Consider the following 26,443-nt stretch of genomic DNA (forward strand, 5'->3'; position numbering starts at 1 on the left):
CAAACCTTTAACAAATGAGTGATGGTGATGCTAAGAATATCCAAAATGGTGGAAAATAGACTCACGTGATATGCAAAATGATCCCAGCTAAGCTGGACGGGCAGTCACCTTAACCAACAATTGTCGTCACTAAAACTATACGACTCAAATGCCGACAACTTGCCCAAAAGTATACAGGCGAAGTGAAATCCTGGAATCCTATTCCAGAAGGTACAGATTATTAATGTTTAATGCAACTTGTGCACATAAATACACTTTTCAATAGATGGTTACTACCAATATAATATGTGGTTGTCACTATATAAACTAAAAAACTAACATGCGTTCTCCTAACTAACATGTCCTACTCAGTCAAGAGCTAACCGAGGATTCCCCGGTGTCTGCCCGTTCGCTTACCTCCCGCACTCTTCACCCTTTTCCCATTGTTCACATTGGTGCCTTATAGTCCGGAGCACGGTATAGTCTAGTGCCGCACAACCCGAACCACCACAGCATGAATCTGAAACTATCAATGAATCTCATTTTCAAATAATTTTTCTTCACTCTACCATCTTTATCCGTATAGGAGTGTGTAAAGAGATGTTTTGTGAAATATATATAATTCTCATTAGTTTGTGGGATGCCATCCACTTTATCTTTGTTTTTATGCAATTTCTTTATGAATAAGTGACAATCATATCCACTCAGATTGTGAAAAATAATAGGAATGAAATTTGGTAATTTAAAATTCAAATTACATGATGAATGAGCAGCAGGGAACCTTTTTTTCCTGTATGATGACAATGATCCCTCACTTTAACTTCGCCATCCTTGAATTGTTTAGAACAAATGCCACAATTTGTGGCAGAAGCAAACTGTTCCTCTTCGTCAAGAGTTTGTGCATCCATAGGAATAGGAAACCTGAGATGATTTTCATAAATATTTTTCAAATCATCTTCAATTTTGCTGACAAATTTCTGGACTGCATCCACAACCCTATACGATACAAATTTTAACAAATCATCATTGTATGAACATTTAATCAAATAAGCAAATGAATAAGGCTCATGTTTGAATGTCTTGATCGAGTACGAGCATTCAGGATTTGGCTTAGTGGTTTGAATCGGCTTGAGTACTGATTCAAAATCGGCATACACTACAAATGGTACCTTCATTTGTTTCTGAAAGTTTTCAAACGTTAGTATATTTTCAGGCACCATTTTCCCATATTTATTGACTTTGAAATTGGTTGATGGTGTTGTAGTACTTAAGTGATTACAATCATTTATCTTATGTCGTAATAGTAATTGCTCATTAGAAAAATATAATAAGCATCCATCACAAAAATATTTCTTATGTTCATGAGCCGATGATTGGCTTGAAACTAATCTTGAAAGATGTTTGATCCAACAATAATGACTATTACCGAAATCATCTGTGATAAGTAACAAATTGACATGTCTCCTAAGTCTTCTCTGAGAATAACGTAATGGTCCAATTATTTCATACATTATTTTACCCTTCTCGAATTTACTTTGTAAACCGTACATATCAACTGAAATATCATTCTTGTCCTCAAATTTCACAATATACTTCAAATTTACCGGAAAATTCATACCTGTTACATCTATGACAGTATTGAAATGTAGATATGATGAAACTTCTGACGTTCTATCGGTTGCAGGATGTAGTGCTGAAGTGATAGCCCATACAAAACAATGCTGGTCTTCATTACGAACATTAACCACGGCCTTCTTACGCTCGATACATTCAGGTAGCTTCACATATGAACATCCACTGAGCGGGCTATATTTATTGATGTTTACCTCCAGAAACATGATTTTTTTCACAAGTCTAACGGTAAATACAAATCAAAATTACTGATACATCCAATTACAACTTGGTAGAAATGCTTACCTGAATCACATTCCTGGAATTCTGTAGTTTGAGCGATAATTCCATTTCGAAATCCATCAAATAAGGAATTCAAATCAGTAGATTGGTCAGCTGTTCTATTTTGAGAGTTAACTGATTTGGTTTTCTTCAGCTCTTGCGTTTGCAGAATATAACTCCCAAATACTTCCATATTCCAATAACTTTCTGCCTGATTTCATTAAAGAATAACATGTAATCGGTGAAAACAATGGAACTCTGCACCCTGTATGTAGCAATCCGACGCTTGAAGTCACTCTTTATAATTCGAATACCATCACTCAATTGTACACATGCATTATTCTTATGTTGCAGACTTCTATTGTGAGAATTCACTTGAATCAATGGAATCGTCACATTACAACAATTACATGTGTACATAAGTGTTGCAGCGTCATCTAAACTCACTCGTTTCACTGATGGACCTCCTTGGCAACTCTGGAGCTGATGAAGACGAAAGTTATCACTACGAGTAAAAGATTTACCACAGTCACAAGAATACATTTTCTATGATATGTTCTCACTAACTCACACGATGTAAACTGACATAACCAACACTCGTCCGCTTCTTAAATACCACAGTCCTCGCCGCCTGCGCGTCACCATCGAGAGCGAGGGTAGAGCCATGCGTTACGTCATAGACATTGCTACATCGATGAATACGCATTTCTCAGCCACACGCCGTGGAGTGCACATCTCGCTCTCCTACCGTTGAACGGTTGCTGCTGGGGTAGAGCGATGCGTTACGTCATAGCCTTCACCACATCGAGAAAGATGAGGGTACACCGATGAATATGCATTACTCAACCACACGTCGTGGAGTGAACATCTTGCTCTCTTACCGTTGAACGGTTGCTGCTGGGACGTCACACCACTACTTGTTTGAGAATTTGAAGAAATCAACATTTATTTTGTTCCCTTTTTTAATGTTTTTTTGTAACGCCAATGTTTATTGAAATAATTGAAAACGTCACGTAGTAGAACGTAAGCGGTTCAGACTTTAGTTTTTCAAAAACATAATTTGGTAGAAGAGCGTGATTGCTGGTCATCGCTTATGATTTACCAGCAGAAACAAGACAACTAGTAGAACGCAGGTAACCGACCCATCCAGCTTTCGCTGCAAGATCAGGACGGTGCCCATAGCGAGATCTTCAAAGCCTTTTATAAAGTGAGTCCATTCCTCATACCGTTTCCTTTAAGTACTGTTTTTGCCAGCTTGGGAACTGTGTTTGCTCTTTATATACCATTCGCTGTCAAAGTTCAGTCAAGATGTGTGAGAATAATTGAAAATGGGGTTCATTAAAGGCAAAGGTAACTATATTCTCTAAGTATGTAGATGATGTGAAGGGAAAGTCAGATATTTCAGACCTTGATATCATTCAACTAAAAAATAGATTATAAAGAATTGAACAAACTATGATTGAATTTGATCTAATTCAAAATGTCATTGAGTGTTCGACAGATGAGTTAGAAAGTGAAATTTCCGAAAGACAGTCATTTGAAGACTCTTTCAATTGCAAAGAAAATTATAAAAGATTTTGAATTTTTTTCTAATCAAGATAATGTCTCTTCTCATTCCTGAATTGTTTCTCAGTCATTGGCGAATTATTCTATTTCAAACCAAAACTTAATGTCAAATTACCTACTATAAGTTTACCTACATTTAGTGGAGAGTATGCAAATTGGTTGGAGTTTCGCGATACTTATGAATCTTTAACTCACCAAAATGTAAGTATAACTGACATTCAGAATGTTCATTATCTTCGATCGGCTTTGGCTGGAGGCGCGACTCAGGTTATAGGTAATCTTGAATTTATATCAAAAAACTATGCAGTGGCGTGGAAAGCTATGCTTGAGCGCTTTAATAATAATAGAATACTAGTTCAGAATCATGTCAAGGCTTTATTTAATATGGAGTCTTTGAATAGGGAATCAGCAGATGGCATAAGAAAATGTTTGGATACAGTTTCGAAACATATGCGAACGTTGGAACAACTCGAAAAACCAACGGATAAATAGGATACACTAATAATTTATTTAGTGACAACAAAATTAGATTCCTCTACACTACGCGAGTGGGAGGAATATAAAGCGGATAACAATTTACCGGCATTAAATGACCTTAAAATATTTTTAAAATCACGAGCTGATTTATTAGAAACTTTAGAGGAAAATAAACTTGAAAAATCGGCTAAAGCCAAAATATCTGAAAATTTCGTTGCAACCGATAATAATAAGTTCAAATATAAAGTTTGCAGTAAAGAACATTACATATAAAATTGTTTTCAATTTTTGCATTTGCCGGTTGACAAGAGATTAGACAAAACAAAAGCTTGCAAAAAAATGCAACTCAAAGCATCCTACTTCATTACATTTTGAAAAACATGTTTCGAATGCATTAGATGCATCAGACCCATCCAGTAATAATGTTTCAACTTGGTCTTCTCGGGTGTCATATATTCGAGTATTAGATGCGAACAAAGTTTCTCATACAGTTCCTGCATTGTTAGATTCAGGATCACAATCAAGTTATATTACAAAAAATATATGTAGATGATTGAATGTAATCACTAATCCAATTAGTTTATTAGTTTCTGGAATAAGTCAATCAACTTTAAATATAACAGAAAAATGTAATTTAACGATTCAATCTCTTCACAATGAATTTTTTGAAGATATTATATATTTAGTTATTCCTCATATTTCCAGCGAATTACCGAGTGTATCTCTCAACATTGAACTCTTGAATATTCCTAAAAACCCGATTTTATCTGACCCGTCTGTTACATATTTTACATTTGGTATTCACAATTGAGTTGACAACGTCGCACTTCGGTGGTCGTCCCTAAACCGGTCAATGAATATTGCGAGCCGGCCAGTACTGAATGGCCTACATTGGATGTATATACTGATTGATGCAAAAAGTATTTATTATTACAATAAAGTCAACAAGTGTCCAAACCTTGGCGTTATTATTTAACCACTCCGATACAAAACAAAACATAACACCGTCATTTTATGAACTAAGCCAAATAGACATGCTTATTGGGGCCAATTTGTTTTGGAATTTGTTGGCAGAAGATCATATTTCGTTAGGAAATAATCAACCTGTCCTACAAAAAACACGTTTGGGCTGGATTGTTTCCGGTCCATGTAATAAAGTTCAGTTTTCAAATAAGACTTGCAATTTTAGTCAAATACGCGATATTCAATTTCAATTATCCCGTTTTTGGAAGTTAGAAAAATGTACATATGAAAAAATGTGGTCAAAAGATAAGATGGCTTGAGAAAATCATTTTATAGAAAATACATTGCGCAATGATGATGGCAGATTTGTAGTAAAATTGCCATTTAAAAACGACTTGGAAAAACTTGGCGATTCTTACGAACACGCAAAGTACCAATTTCATTCGTTAGAACGTAAATTTCAAAGGCAACCCAATTTGAGGGAAGTATACATAAAATTTATGAAAGAATATGAACGTTTAGGACACATGACAAAAATGAAACAAGGTGATGCTAATATTTTCTCAAAATTCTGTTACTATATGCCTTATCATGCCGTGTTGGAGGAAGATAGCATTACCACAAAACTACGTGTTGTTCTTGATGCTTCTGCTCCAACAAGCAGTGGTTTTCCACTAAACAATATTCAGCTAGTAGAACCAACAATTCAGAATGATGTATTAGCAATATTATTACGATTTAGACAGCATGTGTATGTGGTAGCAGCTGATATTGAAAAAATGTACCGTCAAATTTTAATTGCTCCAGAACACCAATGTTTACAAAGGATTCTTTGGCGTGAGAGTTCAGATAATCCTTTAGAAACGTTCCAATTGAATACTATCACCTATGGAACGACAGTTGGGTCTTTTCTTGCTATTAGGTGTCTCTTTCAACTAGCCCTGGAAAATTAAATTGAATATCCGGAATATTCTGATATTATTCAGTCGGATTTTTATGTTGATGATTTACTGACTGGTGCTGATTGTATTGAAAAGACAGCTCTAATAGTGAAAGGGATCTCTAGTATTTTGAAACAAGGTTGTTTCAATTTGAGGAAATTTCACTCAAATGATTTTAAAACCTTGAAATATGTAACAGCGGAAAACAATTGTTCGACTAAATTGGTGAAACTAGGGGACAATATTTATGCAAAAACGTTGGACTTGAATTGGTGTCCCAATACGGATAGTTTGGTATACAGAATAAATAATGAGATAGCTAATAAAAAGATAACCAAACGCGTTATTTTATCTAGCATTTCTCAAGTGTTTGATCCGCTTGGATTATTAAGTCCATGTATAATACTGGTCGAAATTCTCCTTCAAAAATTGTGGATAGAAAAGGTTACTTGGGATCAAAAATTACCTCACAGTATGAATGTATTTTGGCCTGAATTCCGAAATAAACTTACCAAACTAAATGACATCTGAATTAACCGTCACGTGTTATGTATTAAACCCCTAAGTATTGAAATGCACGGTTTTGCTGATGCTTCTGAAAAGGCATATGGAGGATGCATCTACTTAAGGTCAGTTAATAAACACTGAAATATAGAAGTCAATTTACTCTGTTCAAAAACTAAGGTCGCACCTCTAAAAACAATCAGTTTGCCTCGTTTGGAATTATCGGATGCATTAATATTAGCACGATTGGCAAACAAAGTATCAAAATCATTACGGCTAAATATCAACAGAAGATTCTTCTGGTCTGATTCAACTATAGTCCTGGCATGGTTGAAAACACCACCGAACAAACTAAAAACTTTCGTGAGCATCAGAGTAGCAAAAATACAAGAACTAACTAATAGTGACATTTGACGTCATATTTCTACCAGTCAAAATCCGGCGAATATTTTATCTCGCGGATTGATGCCTGACGAAATAGCGAATGTTCAGCTGTGGTGACATGGTCCATTGTTGTTTTCAAAAGGTTGCGAGGATTGGCCAAATGAAGTTAATTCATTGAAAACAAATGAATTACCAGACTTAAAAAAAGAAATTCAGTTATTTACAGTACAAAATCTTGAAACCCTTTCTGTTGAAAACTTTTCCAAACTGAATCATTTAAAAAGAGTTGTGTCATGGATTAACATATTTAAGTCAAACTGCCAAAAGAATGTGCAGTCCCGCAATTTCAGTACATTATCCGTACTTGAGATTGATAAGGTTTTTAAGACACTTTCAAAATTAGCTCAACAACATTCATTTGATAATGAAATTCAGATCATCAGATCAGGAAACAAAGAAAATATCAGAAATAGTAAAATTCAGAGTTTAAACCCATTTCTTGATGATGACGGTATTCTGAGGGTCGGAGGTAGATTGCGAAATTCAAGGTACAGTATCGATAAAAGACATCCAATCATATTAAGTGCTAATCACCATCTGACTAAATTAATATTCGAGCATGAGCATTCTATACTTATGCATTGTGGTCCACAGCAATTATTGGCATCGTTGAGAGAAAAGTATTGGTGGGAGAATCCTTGCTAAAAAAGTAATACGACATTGTGTCAAATGTTTTCGCACTAAACCAATAGGGATACAGCCACTCATGAGTCAATTGCCTGCGTCTCGTCTACAGCCAGCTCCGCCTTTTAATACTACTGGAATTGATCACGCGGGTCTTATTTTGGTCAAAGATCGTAAAGGTCGAGGATCAAAATTCAATATGTGTTATATAGGACTGACTCTTTATTTGTTTTGCCACAAAGGAGATTCATTTAAAATTGATTTCATACTTAACCAAATATTCTTTTCTGATGGCATTTAGAAGGTTCATGGCTCGTCGCGGAAAACCTTCTCATTTATTTTCCGACAATGGTTCAAACTTTGTTTCTGCTAGATCTCATTTGAAAGAATTGGGTAGGTTTTTGTCAGATCATAAAAACGAGTTAAATACTGAAATGTTTGAATTCAACATAAAATGGGATTTGATTCCTCCTTATTCACCTCATTTCGGAGGGATTTGTGAAGCTGGAATGAAATCAAGTAAGGCTCTTCTGAAAAGGGTTGTTGGAAATGCGCATTTGACTTTCGAAGAGTTGAACACAGTTCTTGTGCAGGTAGAGGCAGTATTGAATTCACGGCCCCTTTTTCCATTTCCTCCGATCCTGAAGATTTTAATCCTCTTACCCCGGCTCATTTTCTTGTGGGAAGATCAATAACTACCATACCGGACCCGAACTTCAGAGACATTCATCTATATCCCGGAAAAGACGGTGTCAGCAGAGTCACTACGATCAAAACATCAATTGGTGATATCAAGAGATCTTATGCAAAGTTATGTCCACTTCCAGATTCTGATTCCAGTTAGATGTTGGAAGAATACGTGAGGCCTTCCAAGGCGGGGGCATGTTTGAGAATTTGAAGAAATCAACATTTATTTTGTTCCCTTCTTTAATGTTTTTTGTAACGCCAATTTTTATTGAAATAATTGAAAACATCACATAATTGTCAAATAATTAAAATTTGAAATTGTACAACATTCACAAAATAAAAACAGTTTTAGAAGCTATAAGCAGCCCAGTTTCTCAGTAGAACGTAAGCGGTTCAGACTTTAGTTTTTCAATAACATAATTTGGTAGCAGAGCGTCGTTATCGCAATAAAAAACATAGCACTACTAACTTGGTGGGCTCATACCGATGGAACATTCATTACTTGGAGGACCTTTGAAGTATGCAGACGTATGTTTGTACATAGACAAGCACATAATGAAACCCTGTACCGTGCATTCTCACACACACACACACACACACACACCAACCAAATGTAATTTCGTCATTAAGTCACACACACATAAAATCTCATATGAAAAAAAATTCTGAACGATCTATGCACCAGACACTTCAAGGTCACATCACCACGATGTTACTAAACAACAAAAAAAAGCAATTGATACGTCATAGAGGTGGGGGGAGGCTTAGAACCGGCTCAAATCTCCTACTATTGTGCACTAAAAATTGAATATTTTTTTAGACTCTACTTGTAATATGACCGACTTTGAGTTATCATATTTTGATGAAATCATAGTCCATGAAACTCCATTCAAAATTTCAATAAACTTTATGTATTATTTTCCGAGATATATGGGTTTGAAAAATTGGTGATCCACTGTCGATCACCCTATCCAACCTATGTCGTACATAGTGTTGAAATCGTGATCTTTCTCCATGAGGTGGCACGCATAGGTGGAATTGGCCTTCTTCAGTTATGTTCGAAGATTTTCGTTTCAAATGTTTTTTAAGTTCTTCCTGTATACACTTTTGGACATGATCTGCATGTTGACTTTGTAGTCACTTGATCTGTTATCCTTGTCTACGCATGACTTGTTCTTCATATGTCTACCCGAGGAGTTACCAGTCTTATGTGCTATGTTAATATTTTGTTTATTTAGTAGTCTTTTTATTTTATCTGATGTTTTGTCGGTATCTATATGTGCGTCTATCAGTTTTTAAAATATAATCTAATCCGTTATATTTTCTCTGTCGCCCCTTTATGGAAAGTTCATTCTCGTTATGTAAATTTCGTTCTCACACCCCATTTGGCATATAAACCCAAAGAAAACTGATCCACAAATTGAAGAAAGTGGCGTTTTTAGTTTTTGACGATCTATTTCTCACGGCATACGAATTAAAAAATCATTTTTGATCACATAATCCGGGACAAAAAAATGTACAAAGGCCAAAGTTCTGACTGATGAAGTGAAGTGAAGTGAATAAATCCGAAACAAACACTGATCCCAAACACCAGAACTACAACACCCTTCTCGACGCGTGTTTCACCAACCAAGTTGGGGTTATCAGCTAACACACATCAATGATTTCTTGGGTACAAATTGGTGGAAAATTTTCCAGTGAAAAATTCCTGCTCAAAAGAGTAATTCATATAGATGTGAATGATGGGCTGTTTGGAATAAGACCCACGTTCCAGGTTCTTCACTTTGCTATAAAAATTTATTTTCATGAACCAATCTCAACAATTTTCAAAAGTCTTGATTTCTGATTCCTGAAGTGATATATATGTGCGGCTTTTTTTAATATCTTTTATATCCCACATAGCAATAGATATTCCAGGTATATTTCATGAATATACATTTAAGCATATTGTATTATGCTATGAATATGCCATGGATATATATATCTTCTGGAGAATATTCCCTGGAAGTGCTCCTGGCGAACCTTTGATATATTTTAAGAATATTCCTTGGGAATATTCTTGGAATATCTTATAATATTCTTAGAATATCTAAGGTATATTCTATTAAGAATATTCCAGGAATAGAACCCGAGGAATATTCATAAAATATTCAGGATATTCTTAGTTTATTGTAGGAATATACAATAGAGAAACACCATAGAATATTCTTTGAATATATTTTATGAATATTCTAGGAATATTTGGAATATTCCAAGAATGTGACGAGTAACCGCTATTAGGCATGTATATATTGCATTTTGATACAAGATTCACACAAGTAATAAAACACATAATATTCATAAACAAATATATTTTAAAAACAATATTCACTGAAATATTTGACGTTTCAACCAATATTAAAAATAAAAAATCTAATTCAAAATATTTATTCACTGAATAAAATATTCCTGAATACTGTCATATTACAAATATTAAAAATGTATTCAAATTAGGATGTTCCTACTCTCAAACAAATGTATACTAAAAAATATGCTAAAATAACAACTCTGTGAATTCATCAGCACTAATTAAAAAATAATAAATATATCATTTCATTGAAAAAGAAAAAGTGTATTACATCAAGAAATAGGTTAGGTTAGGTTTCTCACTTAGAAAAATAAACCCACAAATGAAGTATTTAAAATGAGTGGTATGATGGGTTCTTCAATGAATTTCACTTACTTAAAGTTATTCAAACTTTGCTCACCAGAAAAGTTTTCCTTATATTTGTCCAACAATGCATCAGCCAGTGTTTCAATAGTAATACCTGGAACAAAATGTACATTAACGTTCATTATCACTATTTGAAAGTGGCACAATAAAACTGGAATGAAAATCAAATAGATATTTTTCGCATAGGTTACTCATGAACATTTACAACATTTTATGACTTGGAGAACAACATGCATTGTCTTGTAAAAAAGTAATCATTACGTTTTCAGTTCCTTGGTGCACCTGCCTGTACCAGGTACCACTCTGTTTCCTTTTGGGCAATTTGATACTATCTTGAAAACGAGTGATAAAAATTATGAAAACAAATGATACAAAAGAATGTGTCATTCACTTACTTTTCTCTATTGAAGATACACAACTGAAATCACTCTAGTTCAAACATGTACTTAGTCAAACCAACAAATCCCACACACCAACTCTCCTCGAACCTAAAATGAGGTATAGTAGGTTAATCACCATGACTTTACTATCGATACTATTGCATTTTACTTACTTTTCTTGAAGACTGAATAGATGCAACTCTCCTGTTTGAAGATCCAAAATCAAACTATTCGCTGTACTGCAAATTGGACAACCCCAAATTATAAATGGTACACTGAACGTGACAGAATTATACTTTGATAATAACACCAACACACCATGCATTACACACGCGAACCTGCCACGTCAACCGCCATGTTGAATCAAATGTCGAATTTAACGCAAACGCAAATGTACCATGCATTAAGGGACAGGCGCTTTCACAGAGCTTATTCGACTGTCGCGCGCTACACTTCAATTGACCAATGAGAAACGTTTACTCCAATTATTCACTTCCCCATTTCTCTGTTTCCAGGATTTTTCGCTTTGTAATTAAATAATTTCAAATACAAAAAGACAAATAGGATGAGAATTAACCAATTTTTTGATGCAATTGGTTCATTTATTGGCCCATTCAAATTTTTTTGTCGTTTCCAACAGTTGGTGTTGGAGCAATTCATCCAGAATCTTTGCGTTGAGTTCAAAAACTGGTTAACACTATCAGGGTTATATACATTAGGTTATGCATTCGATTAAGATCTTCAAATATTTTTATTTTTAATAATATTGAATTATTTGAATGCGTTATTATAAGATAATTCAAATTCCATTGTATAGAATATTCCAAAATATACCGTGGGGATATATTCTAAGAATATACCATATGGTATATTCGAACGACAATATTCTTAGAATATTCAAGGGAGAATAATCCATTTATAGACATTCTATGCACATTCTTTTGGGAATAATCCTGCCATATTCATTCAAGCATATTCTATGAATATTCTAAAGGCATGTATATATTCCAAGAATATTCTATGAATATTTGGAATATATACGTTCGTTTTATGATATACAGGGAATATTCCATGAATATCTAGTGCTGTGTGGGATCTGACTTTTCATTTTTGAACATCTTGTTTAAGGGTCAGCTAGATCATTTGTTGTACTAGCAATGTTCAGTTTTTCAAAAATGAGATTCAAACAATTATATATTCTCTTTCGCCTCTTTATGGAAATTTTTTTCTTATATAAAAATAATGTAATTACCCTATTGGATTAATAAACCCAAAGGAAACTTGATCCACATGCTCAAAAAATTGGCGTTTTACTCTTTGACAATCAATTTCCAACGGAATATGAATTCTAGAATCATCTTGAATTCGTTCTGATTGACGGAATGTTTCAATACTTCATTAACGACATGTTGAGCACAATGACCTTATTTCTAAATCACTCGCAATGGGGAATGTTCGTCCTGACAAAAATCAAGTAGTTTTCATAAAAGGGCTCTAAAACAATGCATTTAAAACTTATCATTTCAACCTTTTTCTTTAAAAAATTATTTAAATACTTAAAAAAGAAGAATGAAATAATGCATTCAACATTTAAAGGGATTCGTTTCTATTTCACCATTTGGCAACATCGGTTATAGCTAATGACATATTTCAGAGGCGTGCTGTTCTGTTTACTTATGTTACGTGTTCCGAGACATTCTGTGACATATGACATTTTGTGCACCTAACCTATCTTCCTCTATATAAATAAATAACAAAACAACTATTGTTTATGTGACTTGTGGAGGTGGTATTGACCTATAATTTATATTTTGCCTTAATTGTTGATTTATAAAGATAATTTTCCTTTTTGAACTAGAATATCTAGGTACGCATAAATTATTTCAACTTGATATAGGCGCTGTTGCCAATATGTGAATTAGAAACAAATCCCTTTGAAAATTAAAACCCAACATTTGAAACATCAATTTGAATACTTTTCGAAGTGAATTTGAAAAACTCATGAATTAAACTCAACTTTATTTTGTTCAAACTTGCATTTGCTGTAATAAACCAAATTGAGGAACATTCCCCATTCTACATATATGTAGTTCTGCGAATGATTCCTAAAATATGAGTTCAAACCACAAATATAATGCTAAAGTTCTTTCAGATTTATACTTGTGCTACGACCATTCACAGGCATATCAGTAGCAGATATCCGAATGGCAGTCCCAACCCTCTCGTTCTGCGGCTTCAGTCAAATCGCAAAGCAAATTCAAGTCAATTTCTCAGGAATTGCCGCTGTGACGTAACCTGCGCATACGTTGCGAACGACGCCCAATGTACGATAACAAGCAGAGAAAGCGTCACGCCACAAATCGTATTCAGATGAAAAGAACTTAGCACGTGACAGACAACTGTTTAATTTAGGCGAAATCAATGTGTACGTAATTAAAACGTCACCGCAAATACCGTATTTTCAATCCATGATCAGACGCGTTTGCACTATGGCTTATTAAATATTTACTTATTCAAAGTTTCATGGCACGCTTGGCGCTGGTGATTTGTCGTGTTTGGTTTTATCAACAGCTGATATCAGCTTATCGACTATCGAATCAGTGAAATAAGATCGAGATTTGATAAATGTGTAATATAAACGGCACCTCGGTGTGCTGAGTTCAGTGTTCTTTTTTGGCGTGTGTTGGATTTTCGAAAATGGAACCCGACGCTCCACCCCCCGATGGAGGATGGGGATGGATGGTGGTCTTAGGGGCAGCACTGATAAATGTAAGTCATTTTTCGTAATGAATATTGCATCTTGATTCGCTTCAATGCACATTTAAGTCAGATTGAATAATACCTCTTGTTGTCAGCGTGACAATGCAAAATCTAAAATTACTTATTATCGTTGAATTTGTTGTTAGCAGTACCTCTTTTCACGAATAAGTTAACAATAAAAGGTGTCATATGAATTTAAATCTCCAAATCTAGGTATACTTATAAATGCGAATGTCACTTACTTAACACTCATTCACCTCCGTTATTTCTGCGTAGTGGTAAGTCCTAGGAAGCTGAAATTTGGTATATAAGTGCTTTTTAGGTCTAAGATGCGCACTAAGAAATCATTTTCAAATATTCCAACTGGGGCGTCCCTCCTTGGGAGTAAAAAGGGCGTGTTTACATATGAAAATAACATTTCCATCACTGTTTCTTCCAACTGCTATAATTTCGGAGGCTGAAATTTTGTATGTAGGTTCGTTTTATGTTGTAGTTGTGCAATAAGGAAGGATTTTCAACAGTGACGGCTCGTGCATTAGAGAACAGGGGAGGCTAAAGTCATAAAAACTATATACACACAGAAAAGCCCGCCGGAGGCGCGAAAGTTTTTTGGGGTACCGCACCCATTTAAAGCAAAATACGTAATATTTGCATAAATGCAAACAAAAATTGTGTATTGCCGAAAATTATACGTATAAAACTAACCATTAAAAAAACAAAAACAAGAAGAAAGGGTTTTCTTTGGGTTATTTAATATAAATGAATTCTTCTCAATCAATAAATAATACTTATCTCTTCTAATATAACAGTTTTGTTGAAAATTGCTACAAATATTTTATAAGAACAAGTACTTAATTATGCTTATAAAAACAGGTCTAAAAGTAAAAAAAAAGGCCAACAAAAAAGTTTTTCCAGTTTAAGGGAGCCGGTTAACCAATCGCATTTATCGTACCAACTAATAATTAATCCTCGATTTTGTCGATTATCTGACGCTTTAATTGAAATCAAATTCGCTTGAGGCCTTCCCAGAGTTTCATTAATGTAAAATTTATTATCATGAGATAAAGACTTAAAATAATTTGTCAGCAACCAATCGACTATATCGTCAGATTTTTTAAATTCGTCCAACTTATCTATCCATAATAAATGTAAAAAAAACTTACCGAAAAGTGAAAACCTGAAAACACCTTGAAATTGAAAGAAAACACTTTAAAAACACATTGAAAATATTACCAAAACGCACTGCTATAATACAATAATGCCTGTTTTATACACAAATAACAAATATTATCGAGAAACACTAAAACGATTTACCGAAATATTTTTCAGTCCCGGTCCGTCACGCCATCCCGTCCGAATAATTAAATCAAAAACAAACGCAGTCATTAACGTACACTAACGAAGACCAACTGGAGGCTAGCCTCCTCTAACGCTATAATTTCTGCAACTAAAATTACAAATCGGGACGTCTCGCGGATCTTGCTTTTTTTTAAGCGGTTGGAGGTTTGGCTCCCTTGCAACGTATCAACGTATGGCATTTATTATTTCGGGTTGATGGTTTCTTCGTTCGTGAGCGGTGCGTTTAAGGTTTGTTGATGCAGGATACAGTGTGGTACGTACTACGTGTTGAGTGAAAGTGTTTTTTCGGGCATATTATGTATTTATATTGAAAATTTATGGTAAAGTGATGATACCCAAGCATTTTTAGAAAAAAATAATAATAATTATTTGTCAATATCTTTTAATTTATTGCGATGAATAGTCGCTAGCCGCCGCTGATTTTCAAATATTTAAACTGGGGAAAATACGCGTGTTCATAAAATGAAGTTACATTTTCTCCATGCCCATATTTTTCCTGTAGGTGAATTTATATTCAGTATCAGCATTGCACCCGTGCGGAGCCAGGGGGCCATGATACGTTCGAACCGAATAAGCCAATTCAATTTTTTTAAATGACAATAAAGCTTTGAGAATTTCTTTCTTTAGAATATGTTCTCAAACGTCAAACTTCATTATTGAACTGCCGTTTCGATTTGAAATATGTAGTAATAAAAATCAGAAATGAAACAAGCACTCGGGAAGTGAAACAAGTGTACATACCAGAAATTTGTGATGTGATGGAAAAATTATATTGTTTCAATAGTTCGTCTCTTGATTATGAAATATGAGTTACTAAAAACTCAAATAGCTATTATTCACACCGATTTGTGAGTTGTTTCTTAGAGTACAGTTGTTCGAACGTTGGGCTTGAGTACTAGTAGTCCAACTCACGCTAGCCTTTTTTTAATTGCCCAATATTCCAGCAATTTAAAAATTCGACATCGTAACATGAACTTCAGAATTCAGAGATTTAAGTAATTGTTGTCACGAACGATTCGCAAGACTACATATGGGCAGAAATACGAATAGGTCAAAAATAGGTTCCCTGTATGGGTGACTTGAGCGAAGTACAAGGAGAATGCTGTCATCAGAGTATAAAAATAATGAAAGATAGATTCAAAGAAGGGAGATGGTATGCTCATATCTGAACGTAAACAATTGCTGGGAACTTACCAAATCACTGAAAAAACAATTTCTGAATGTAAACGTGGTTTTCTAGTGAATTTCATTTTTATTTCCTTAATAAGAGCTAATTTGAGATAGCTAACAGATGAACCAAAAATTAGGTCGTATATATCTTCAACAAAATATAATGTTTCCGTTTTAGTGTATTTTACATTTATAATGTAGATACATTTGATAATATTATTTCGAATAATAATATTGAGAAATATTCTACTGCAATGTAATCTTTCATTGCTACCAAATTTCTGAATTCTTTAATATTCTGTATAGTTGGATTGTAAAGAACAATAGACAAAATCAAATTTCCCTTATATGTTTTTGCAGGTTCAGTTCTGTTTATTTTTCGATTTGTTTTTAAAGAAATACGTCACAATCGATATTTATGCCAAGTTTTTGATTTGCCGAATCATTTTCCATGCACGAATATTTACTCGACCGGTACGAAAATAGATTTGCTAAATTATTTTCCATACACGAAAATGTATTTAATTGATACGAAAACGTCAGTATTCATAGAAAAGAGCTACTAATCAAATTCATTTTCTGTTTTGGTGTACAAATGATCTGATTACGTATTTTCATGTTATAATCACTTTTTTGAACCAATCGGAAATTTACTTTCCGATTGATAGTCAAAAAAAGATAAGTGAAAACATCAGCCACAACTGATATTTTATATTTTAAAGTGATCAGATTGATGTGCAAAGTTCTGGATTATTTTCAAACAATCAATAATATCAATCGGTCAATAGGGCAAGAATGTTGTTTTGTAAATTGTATTTTTGCTTCTACAGAATTACCGATTCTAACAAACAGAAAACAGTATAACTCGTTGACTAATGTTATTAGCTATCTTTGAAATGATTTATATTTTTGAAAAACCACTCATCTCTGACATTTCTTTACCTCTATTCAAAATATATTCTTTTAGAAATCATCCACAAAAAATTGAGTATGTGAATTTATTATAATTTTCATGCAGTCATGTAGTATACTTGCTGTTTTTTCTTCGGTAACAACGGCATCAGTTACTATGGCCATTAGCCTCGTTTTCTGGTAGGATGTGTTTGATCTTCGAATAGCCTTGATAGGATACATTTTTGCCAAAAAATTTTCTGCTCAAAATGAGATTGAAACCTCAGATTTTTGTATCATGAATCCAAAATTCAAAATTCTTTATTTGTCTATTTGGTTGAAAAACTAACAAAAAATCTAATTAAATATTTACCAAAACAGACATTTTTCCACACACGGGAGTAGGGTTAGAGAAAGAAGGGGTATAGGTATGTCATTTAACTTATCTAAGCTTATGTTAGTTGTCCAGAACCTCATGAAAAAAGTTCATGAAAAAAAACAGCTAAGAGTTCTGCTTATCCAATTTTTCCATGGATTAAGCGTGATCGTGTTCTCGACGTTCATGGAAGATATCCAATGAATCGTAGATCAGCCCGAGTTTATGGAGCCGATAACTCCTAATATCCTAATAGAAGATTAATGGACTTCTGGCAGAATCTTCCAGGATTGGCTCACTCCAAGGAGTTTATTCACCCTTCGAAACTTGATACCAAACAGTTGTAGGGATAAACTACGATGTCTAACAGGCCTTCTTACGGGTCACTGTCATTTGAATCATATGCAGAGACTCGGACTGTCGAAAGACAGTGTGTGTCGCCTCTGATTTGAAAATGATGAAACAACAGAGCACATATTTTGTGCTAAAGCTGCTGCAAAAATGTATAATACGAATCATCTAGACCACAACGTGGTTAATGGATAAGTTTCGAACTTCAGGTTCTGTTTACAACAGAAAACATGAAGTATCCCGTCCTGTCAGAAATGATGGAGTTGAAGTTGCAGTTTTAGGACATGTACAAATGGATAATCGACAATCAATCAGACAAGTAGTTAGAGCGTCTGCTGTATCAGCTAGCTACTAGTGTTTTTCGGATTTTGAAAGCCTAACAATTCCATCCTTTCAAAATAAGACTAGTTCAGGAATTAAATGAAAATGATCCTGATCGTCGACTTCAGTTTTGTGAGGTGTTCAGCGAGAAATTGACTAATAACCCAAACCTATTTATACAATACATGTTTTTTAGAAGAAAGTTCTTTCATGTTGAATTGCGAAGTGAATGGACATAATTGTCCTTATTGGAGTGATGTGAATCCTCATTTAGAGATGGAAACACATTAACGAACTCCATTAAAATTGAATGTCTGGGCCGACATTCTTGGTAATCATATTGTTGCACCATTCTTCATTGAAGGTAATCTCAGTGGAGAAACATACTTAAATCTATTACAAGACTGTGTAGATCCAAATTTCAGAAAATGATGATAATTCAGTAGAAAATAAAATAACATTCCAGCAGGATGGTGCACCCCACATTTTGATGTTCGGGTGAGACAGTTTTTGGACGAACGTTTTCCAATGCGTTGGATTGGCAGAAGGGGTCCAGTGGAGAGGCCAGCTAGATCACTTGATTTTACACCGATGGACTTCTTTCTGTGGGGACATCTAGAGTTTTGTCTTCGACGTTTCGGCTCCCATTTTGGAGCCATTTTCAAGAATTTGATGTGGCTTGACGCCGGGGTTTCAATTTGCCTACTCCTTAGATTGAACTGGGGTGTCGATGGGTTTTCGGTGGTATTTAAATCGATGAAAGTTACTGAAGTGGAAAGGTGGGTGCGGGGATTCGGGTGATTACCATCACCGGACGTCTTGGTGGGGGTTGAGCATCGGGAAATTAGGTGCTTTCCTTGATTTGCAGAGTTTCAGCCCCAAAAAGTTTCGAAAATTACTTTTTTTGTACAATATTACCCTCAAATGTTATCTAACATTTTTTGATACTTTTCTGTTTAATGAATTATTAACATTTTCGCGATAACTCCTAAGATATTTATTTACATTGTAAGGTGTAATGAGCGATTGTTGCATGAAATACTTGAGGTGACTACTAAACAGCTCAATTTGATAAGGAATAATATCCATTTGAAAAGCTTTTCAATTGGCACATAATATGTTACCATTATTTTAATCACTTAAATAGGTATAATGAGCTATTTTCAAAAAATAGACACGTCATCGCTGACGTTTTTGTTAACCTATAAAAGCGAACGCATGTTCGCATGTTGAAGCTTATTCAGAAGCTCGGTGAATACATGAGCAAATAATAACGACGAGCTGGTGGATATGGTATCCTCGAGTTGGTAAAACAACGTCAACAATGCAAGTAGTACTAGAGGAACATGAAATTAAAATAAAATGAGAAAAGTAGGAACAAAAAGGTTCGAAAAGGGAATGGACGAGTTGCTGAAACATAGAGAACGTACCAGCAAGAAGAAATAAAGAAACAGTTAGTTCGCCTACCGGACGAAATCAGCTAAAGCTGATTGAAAAACAAATGCAGGCATTCAGCCGCCGAGTAAGAGAGAACGAAAACGAGTTGAACGAATACAAAGCATGAATTACGAAAGAGACGAAAAAATTGAACGAAAGAATTATAGAACAGCTGAACCAGGTCAGAGATGAGATGGAAAAGAAATTGAATGAAGAGATGAGCGAACTGAAAAATAATATCGATAATAACTACAAAGCAAGTCAAGAGGTTTGCTGATGGGTTAGAGAATAATATAGTCTGAAAAAAATTGTACTAGAACTAAAATGAGAATATCAATAAATAATTGGAAAATATATTGTTTGTGATAATTTAAAGAAATAAGATCTGAGAATATTGTTGTGGAATTGGCCGCGGTGGTAGTGCGCCCGACTCAAGATCGAAAGGCCGTGGGTTCGATTCCTGCCTCGACCAGATTTTTTTCTCGAGATAATTTATCTGGTTGAAGCTGGGATAATTCTGCAACCGTGTTAGCAATCACACGTTGAAAGGTAAGACCTCGTTAGTCCTTAGCTCGCACAAGTTTTTCAACTTCTGAGAGTTGTCGTTCGTATGGGGGCGACAGCTGATTAACGGAAAAACAGATTTTAAAAAGATTAATTGAAGTGATATTGAAAAAAATGTTTTTCTCCATTCTCAAAGTTTAAAATAATGTTTTCTTCACTTGTTAGGTTTATCAAAAAAAACTTAAATTAGATTTCCATCCAAAGTACCACGAGGGAGAGATATCTTCTCGAAAAGAGCTTTCGATTCACTAACCTTTGGTGCTTCGATTTTGAAAATCGTCTACTTAGTTAAAAGATACGGAACTTTGAAATGCTAACAATATGTTTCCCCAAAATCCTTTTTTTGTAAGGCAGGTTGAAAAGTTTGCAAAATACTGGTGTGAGTTCATTTGCGCACTTTTTAAGTTGATGACTGGCACTTCATCAGGACCAGACGCCTGACTAGACATTTGAAGCTTGACACATGGTTCCGAACCAGAAAACTGTACACACTTCAGTAACTTGTGTTGCTTTATAAAGCTCAGATCAGACCTTCTTTGAATTATTGTTCTCTTGTATGGAGCTCCGCCCCTAAGCATACACTGAAGCTGTTGGAAAAGAAAAAAGCCATCCGCCTGAATGGAGACGCGTACATCACTTGTAACCTTGATAGTCTGGAGCATCGAAAAATGGTTGAAGTTTTGTCTCTTCTCTATAGATACTTTCACGGAAAGTGTTCAAGTTTAAAAAAATATATTCAAAATCTGTTTTTCCGTTAACCAGCTGTCGCACCCCTACGAACGACAACCCTCAGAAGCCGTAACTTGTGCGAGCTAAGGATTAACGAGGTCTTACCTTTTAACTTGTGATTCCTAACACGGGTTGGACCATAGCAAGTGAAAATCGATCGTTCAGACTAGGGCTTGAACCACCGACGAACACGGCAGTCAATTCAAGTGAGTGAACAAAGCACCCACGTCGAACTGCCTGGCTACCGACCGACTTGACACATTTGATTCCACTAAGAGCGGTACATATCAGAAATACGTGACGGAGTGTGGCTGCTCATCGTTTTGAAGTTCAGTTCTATACACCTTGAACTTCACTGTTTAAGAACTCTTTCATTTGGAGAACTACGTTTATGTCGAGTAAAGTTCCTGAAAACGTCCTCTCAAATGGATTTTATCTCCAGCGATTCAAATCCAATATGAATGGGTACTTTCGCACAGGCACCACTCTTAGAGCGCCTCAAATATTTTCCTGTAGTGCTTGTGTTTTGACCTTGAAAAAAGAATCTGATATATATGCTTCTGGGCAAATTGTACCCTGATCGATAGCAACATAGTGAGAAGTTTCGATGAATAGCCAAATATAAAAATTGGCCAAAATTTCCTCGAAAATTTGGATTTATCTTATACTCCATCTTTCCATCTATTTCAGAGTTGATCCTGTACTGGGGGTTGCTTTTACCCTGGGGTGGATAACACCACTTCTCTTGGGTGAAATTGAATATATAGATTTTATAGTCGTGAGAAGCCTTTGTCTATAAAGTTTTTTCTGAAAGTCGACACCTTTCCACTTATTCGCGGGTGAAACTCACGTTTTCAGACGGTTTTTCGCAAATAAGTGATTGAAGTAAGTATTCAATCGAGAAAATCATTCTCATTGAAAATGTAGCGTGAAAAAAAACGGTGGGTTTATGGGGTCTGTAGACCCAATACAAACGGGTAATAGCTTGTTGATAGTTGGTTCTTATTCGTCGAACGCCATTAGTCAAATTTTTGGGAGAAACTCAAAATCATTATTAAAGTATTTGACAAAGTCTTCATTTTTATTTTTTATACAAGTCAATCGTACTTTGGAGGATATTACAAGCTACCCTTTCCGACGTGGACCTTGTCAAGATGACAAGTTCATTTGCATGAGCTTGCAGGGCATCAAGCAGACTATCCATCAGGAGCGACCACAAAAGGGGAGATAGTACCATACGTTGAGGACAGCCCCTGGTGACCCTAAACCTAATGGCCCCGTCTCGAAGAGTCGTAGTTTCAGTTCAGTTTGCCAGCATAGCATAGATCCATCCAATTATGGTCGATTCTGTGCCTTTTCCAGCCAGGGCTGATTCTATAGATGTAGGTACTTATCGTATTGTGGGACCTGCTTTAGTATAGCATTCTTAAAAAGATTGTGCCTTCTGATGTAGAACGAAACGGTAATCACTCGGCGTTAGATCGGGATGGTGTGGGGGAGGGGTCAATTGCTCCCAGCCAAATGACGGATGGTAGCCCACTTCCTTCTTTATCATAAATGTTTGGGTGGACATTTATGAAGACCCTAATTCCTTCATCCATAATATTTTCAACAGAAACTTCACTGATTTGGCGATGAAGTTCAACTGTTTTGAAGTTCAACTGTTTTCTAGCCTTCAGTTTCGAAAAAAAACGAATAACAACACGCACTTCCCTGTCGGCGGGATTTTCAATCGGCGGCGGATTTTAAATTTCCACAAATGAATCTAAATACAGTCGATTGGTTTCGTAATACCGTACAGAGAAGGTGGTAAAGTCGAAGTAACCGGTATTTTGAATAGTTAAAGTTATCGGCGAACTCAAAGACCAAAAAAAAACAATACAAAGAAATGATGCCGCTGCGATATAGTCCACGTGGACTGAAGAATTGGCGGTTCGTATTGGATAATTTTTACTAACCAAGTTTTATATTGGCTGAAGAGTCACAAAATTAAATTTGAAGTCATACTACGGTGACGAATAGAATGCGAGGATGGGGGAATAAGATTCGGATGCATTTGAATATTGAAACACAGAAAGTACGTTTCAATGTACATGAGAATCTACATCTCAAGGTTGGTTTCGAGGAAACAAACTATTACAAGCAACATCAGATTTGACCGATTTGACCGAAATTCCTTTCTCAACTGTACGTAAATAGTCAAAAACAAACCTTATGAACGCAAGACGTGAATTACCAAAACCTTCAGACGTTCATCTAATAAAATGATTGAAAATAAACAATATAGGTACAACTGTTACAAAAGCAATGAGATTCCTACAACTGAAATCATAAGGAAGAAATTGAATACCCGGAACTTCACAGCAGCTCCGGCTGCTGCGACAAAACTCTTCAGAATTGGACAAAAAACTAGGATTTGGATTTAAAATAATAAACAAACGTCAAACAGTTATGGAAAGCAGAAGAATAGTGGAATTGCGTAACAAATACTTGGAACAAATAACTTAGTATAGACAAAAACAACGGCAAATTTTCTACTTGGACGAAACTTGGTATGACACTCACGATACAGTTACGAAATGGTGGACGGATGGTTCGAGAATATGTACGCCTTACATGCCTGCAAACAAAGGATCGCGACTAATTATTGTGCTATTATTGTGCAAACATAATTTCCCCCCACCAGAGAACATAAAACTCATAAAACAAGTCAACCAGGGAAACCGCATGGGAAAACTTGAACATCCATTAATCTAACAGTCATAAATCACTTATCGAGGAACAAGTACAAATCAAAACACAACAAGACCTCACATTCAATATATTAAACAAAACCATACATACACATTCCTAGAGAAGATCTAACACAAAGAATAGTACCTGATGCAGTACAAATTCAGGCAAATTTACCTAAAGTATCTGAAATACCTGAGTTGAGACGTTCTGACCGTATAAAGAGGTCAGAACGTCAGAGGTATATATATATATATATATATATATATATATATATATATATATATATATATATATATATATATATATATATATATATATATATATATATATATATATATATATATATATATATATATATATATAAAGAAGTTTTTAAATCGGACATAGCACTCAAGGAAGTGGCAAACCATAGACACGTGTTTCGGGCTTTTGGCCCATCATGTCCGATTTAAAAACTTCTTTATCTATATCGAGACACTCGATAACCTTCGTATTTATATATATATATATATATATATATATATATATATATATATATATATATATATATATATATATATATATATATATATATATATATATATATATATAGTTATTGTGATTCTTATGTAATCAGAAATGATTATTGACTAACAAAATTAGTTAGTTCCCTAACTATATTAAAGGGGAACTGGTGGAAGGTAGGTTGCACTATATCGTTTACTTGAACTATACAAGCTGCGCATGCGATAGGCCAGCCGGAGCGCTTCGTCGGCGTAATTTGAAAACGGTACATTTTTTTAAAACACGACTAGTATAACATTAGTCAACGTGCAAATTGCACGATGGAATTATCAATTTATGCCAATGTAGTAACAAACGTAGAAATTTCCGTTCACGAATATTACCTTTCAAATGCACAGAGTAATAATGATATCAATCAAGGTTATCCGGTAGGAATCGAATATGCATAATATGAATAGCCAAGAGCATTCGGAGGACAGTGGCGGCAATTTCAGTAATTGAACTCACAACTTGCCACCCTGCCGGCATGAATGATATAAGAGTCTTATTGGCAGAACAAAACGAAAACATCGGTGTAAGTATGGCGCATATTATTAACCTGAGGATTGGATCGAGAAAAGAGTGTGATATACGGTATTGATGAATCTGTAGATGACACTAAGGCGGTGTCAGATATTTCACTTGAGCTCAATTTACCCAAACCTCTCAACCCTATCAGAATATGCAGACTTTGTACACAAGATCTGCCCGAAATATGCCCGTCTCGACAATTTTAACTAAAAGACCAATGTAAAGTTCAAAAATGACTACACACCGAAATTACGTGAGGAAATTACGTCTATGTATAAAAAAATTGAACGAAGAAGGGCCCGTGGAGACCTTCGTGTAAAATTCGTTTCCGGGCAGCCGGCAATAGTCTCCGCCACCCCAAAAAGACCTCGCGATGGAACAACTTATCAGATTTCAATTATGTAACATCCAATGCTACAAAAGAAAAATCTTTAGAATATAACTATCTCGGTAGCCAAAGAAATCTCAGAATATATCTGGAACATTCTCAGGTTACGTTCATTTATATTGAGTGAATGATGGTTACTTTATTACACTTAGTTTATTACAATCCACTGTTAGAGTGTTATATATATATATATATATATATATATATATATATATATATATATATATATATTTGTATTCTCACATACACATACCTCTTGCTGTAAACCTGTTACATTCGAAACATAACATAAGTGGTGTCACACCAATAGGTGGTTCCACTTATATCTCGCTTGCGTTTACGCAGTTATTTTTATCAAGTACTTTTCTTGGTTATTCACATTTTGTCTGTGTTTCTGGCTCGGTGTAGTTTGGTGCGTTGTGTTGTTTTGAGCGAGCGAAAACGTTTCTGGTGAGTACGCTTGAATATTTCATTTCCTGGTGCTCATCAGCTACTGGAAGTTTTCAATACTTTGTCGAGTCGTAGCAGTATGGAGGAACTGCTTGACAGCCTGATGGCCAGGGACAGGGGTGAAGTAATTACCCTTATGGGTTTATTACTTGACCGCCTGGGCCTGAGTCCAACAGAGCTGTTAAGAGGCAGCCCTGGGGCGGTAGCTCTGACGCCCTCTGTCCCCCCACCAGGGGTCAGAGAGCTTCTCGAGCGCCCGCCACAGAACACCTCCCTCGAAGGTGCTACTGCGATCACTACCTTCTCTACGCAAACCAAAGTAGACAAGGTTCAGACGAAGCCGCAAGAACCGGCACAAAAAAAGCGACGTCTACTGGAGGAGTTTCCTTCTCTTCCTCCAAAGCCGGCTCCTCCTAGTGTTGCAGAAAACACCGGAGCAAAGCCGAAAAGGCTAACGAAGAAAACCAAGCTTCGTAAAGAAGCAAAAAACAGCGCCTCAGAGTCGGAAATATCGACCACTGAATCCTCCATCGACGGAGAGATGGAAATGTCGGTCGACGATTTCGAAAATAGATCCGAGATATCTCTCGCCACCATACAGGGTGGCCCGAGAAAGCAGGTTGAAAATCTCAACGATTCGGACAATATCCCCCAACCCCGCCCGCG

At 35.4% G+C, this 26,443-nt stretch overlaps 1 protein-coding gene and 1 long non-coding RNA gene across 3 annotated transcripts in view; one reads left to right on the plus strand and one right to left on the minus strand.

The window, feature by feature from the left end:
• Positions 1-2,894: 2,894 nt before the first annotated feature.
• Positions 2,895-26,443, plus strand: part of LOC111510205 (uncharacterized) — an 86,337-nt gene continuing 62,788 nt past the window's right edge. Inside the window, 2 exon segments of the mRNA XM_074182526.1 lie at positions 2,895-3,079; positions 13,324-13,940. Coding sequence (XP_074038627.1) covers positions 13,869-13,940 — 72 coding nt within the window. The 5' untranslated portion in view covers positions 2,895-3,079; positions 13,324-13,868.
• On the minus strand, positions 10,490-11,792 carry LOC141485498 (uncharacterized). Of its 2 annotated transcripts, XR_012467244.1 has the most exons (3): positions 11,345-11,779; positions 11,187-11,279; positions 10,490-10,885 (listed from the first exon to the last, which is right to left on the minus strand). It is a non-coding gene; the product is annotated as an uncharacterized lncRNA (long non-coding RNA). The 2 variants fall into 2 exon arrangements; XR_012467243.1 differs by having other exon boundaries at positions 11,187-11,792.

Source organism: Leptinotarsa decemlineata, unplaced genomic scaffold (genome assembly GCF_025532065.1).
Source record: "Leptinotarsa decemlineata unplaced genomic scaffold, Ldec_3_MD MMD2_tig00026328_RagTag_RagTag, whole genome shotgun sequence".
Classification (NCBI taxonomy): domain Eukaryota; kingdom Metazoa; phylum Arthropoda; class Insecta; order Coleoptera; family Chrysomelidae; genus Leptinotarsa; species Leptinotarsa decemlineata.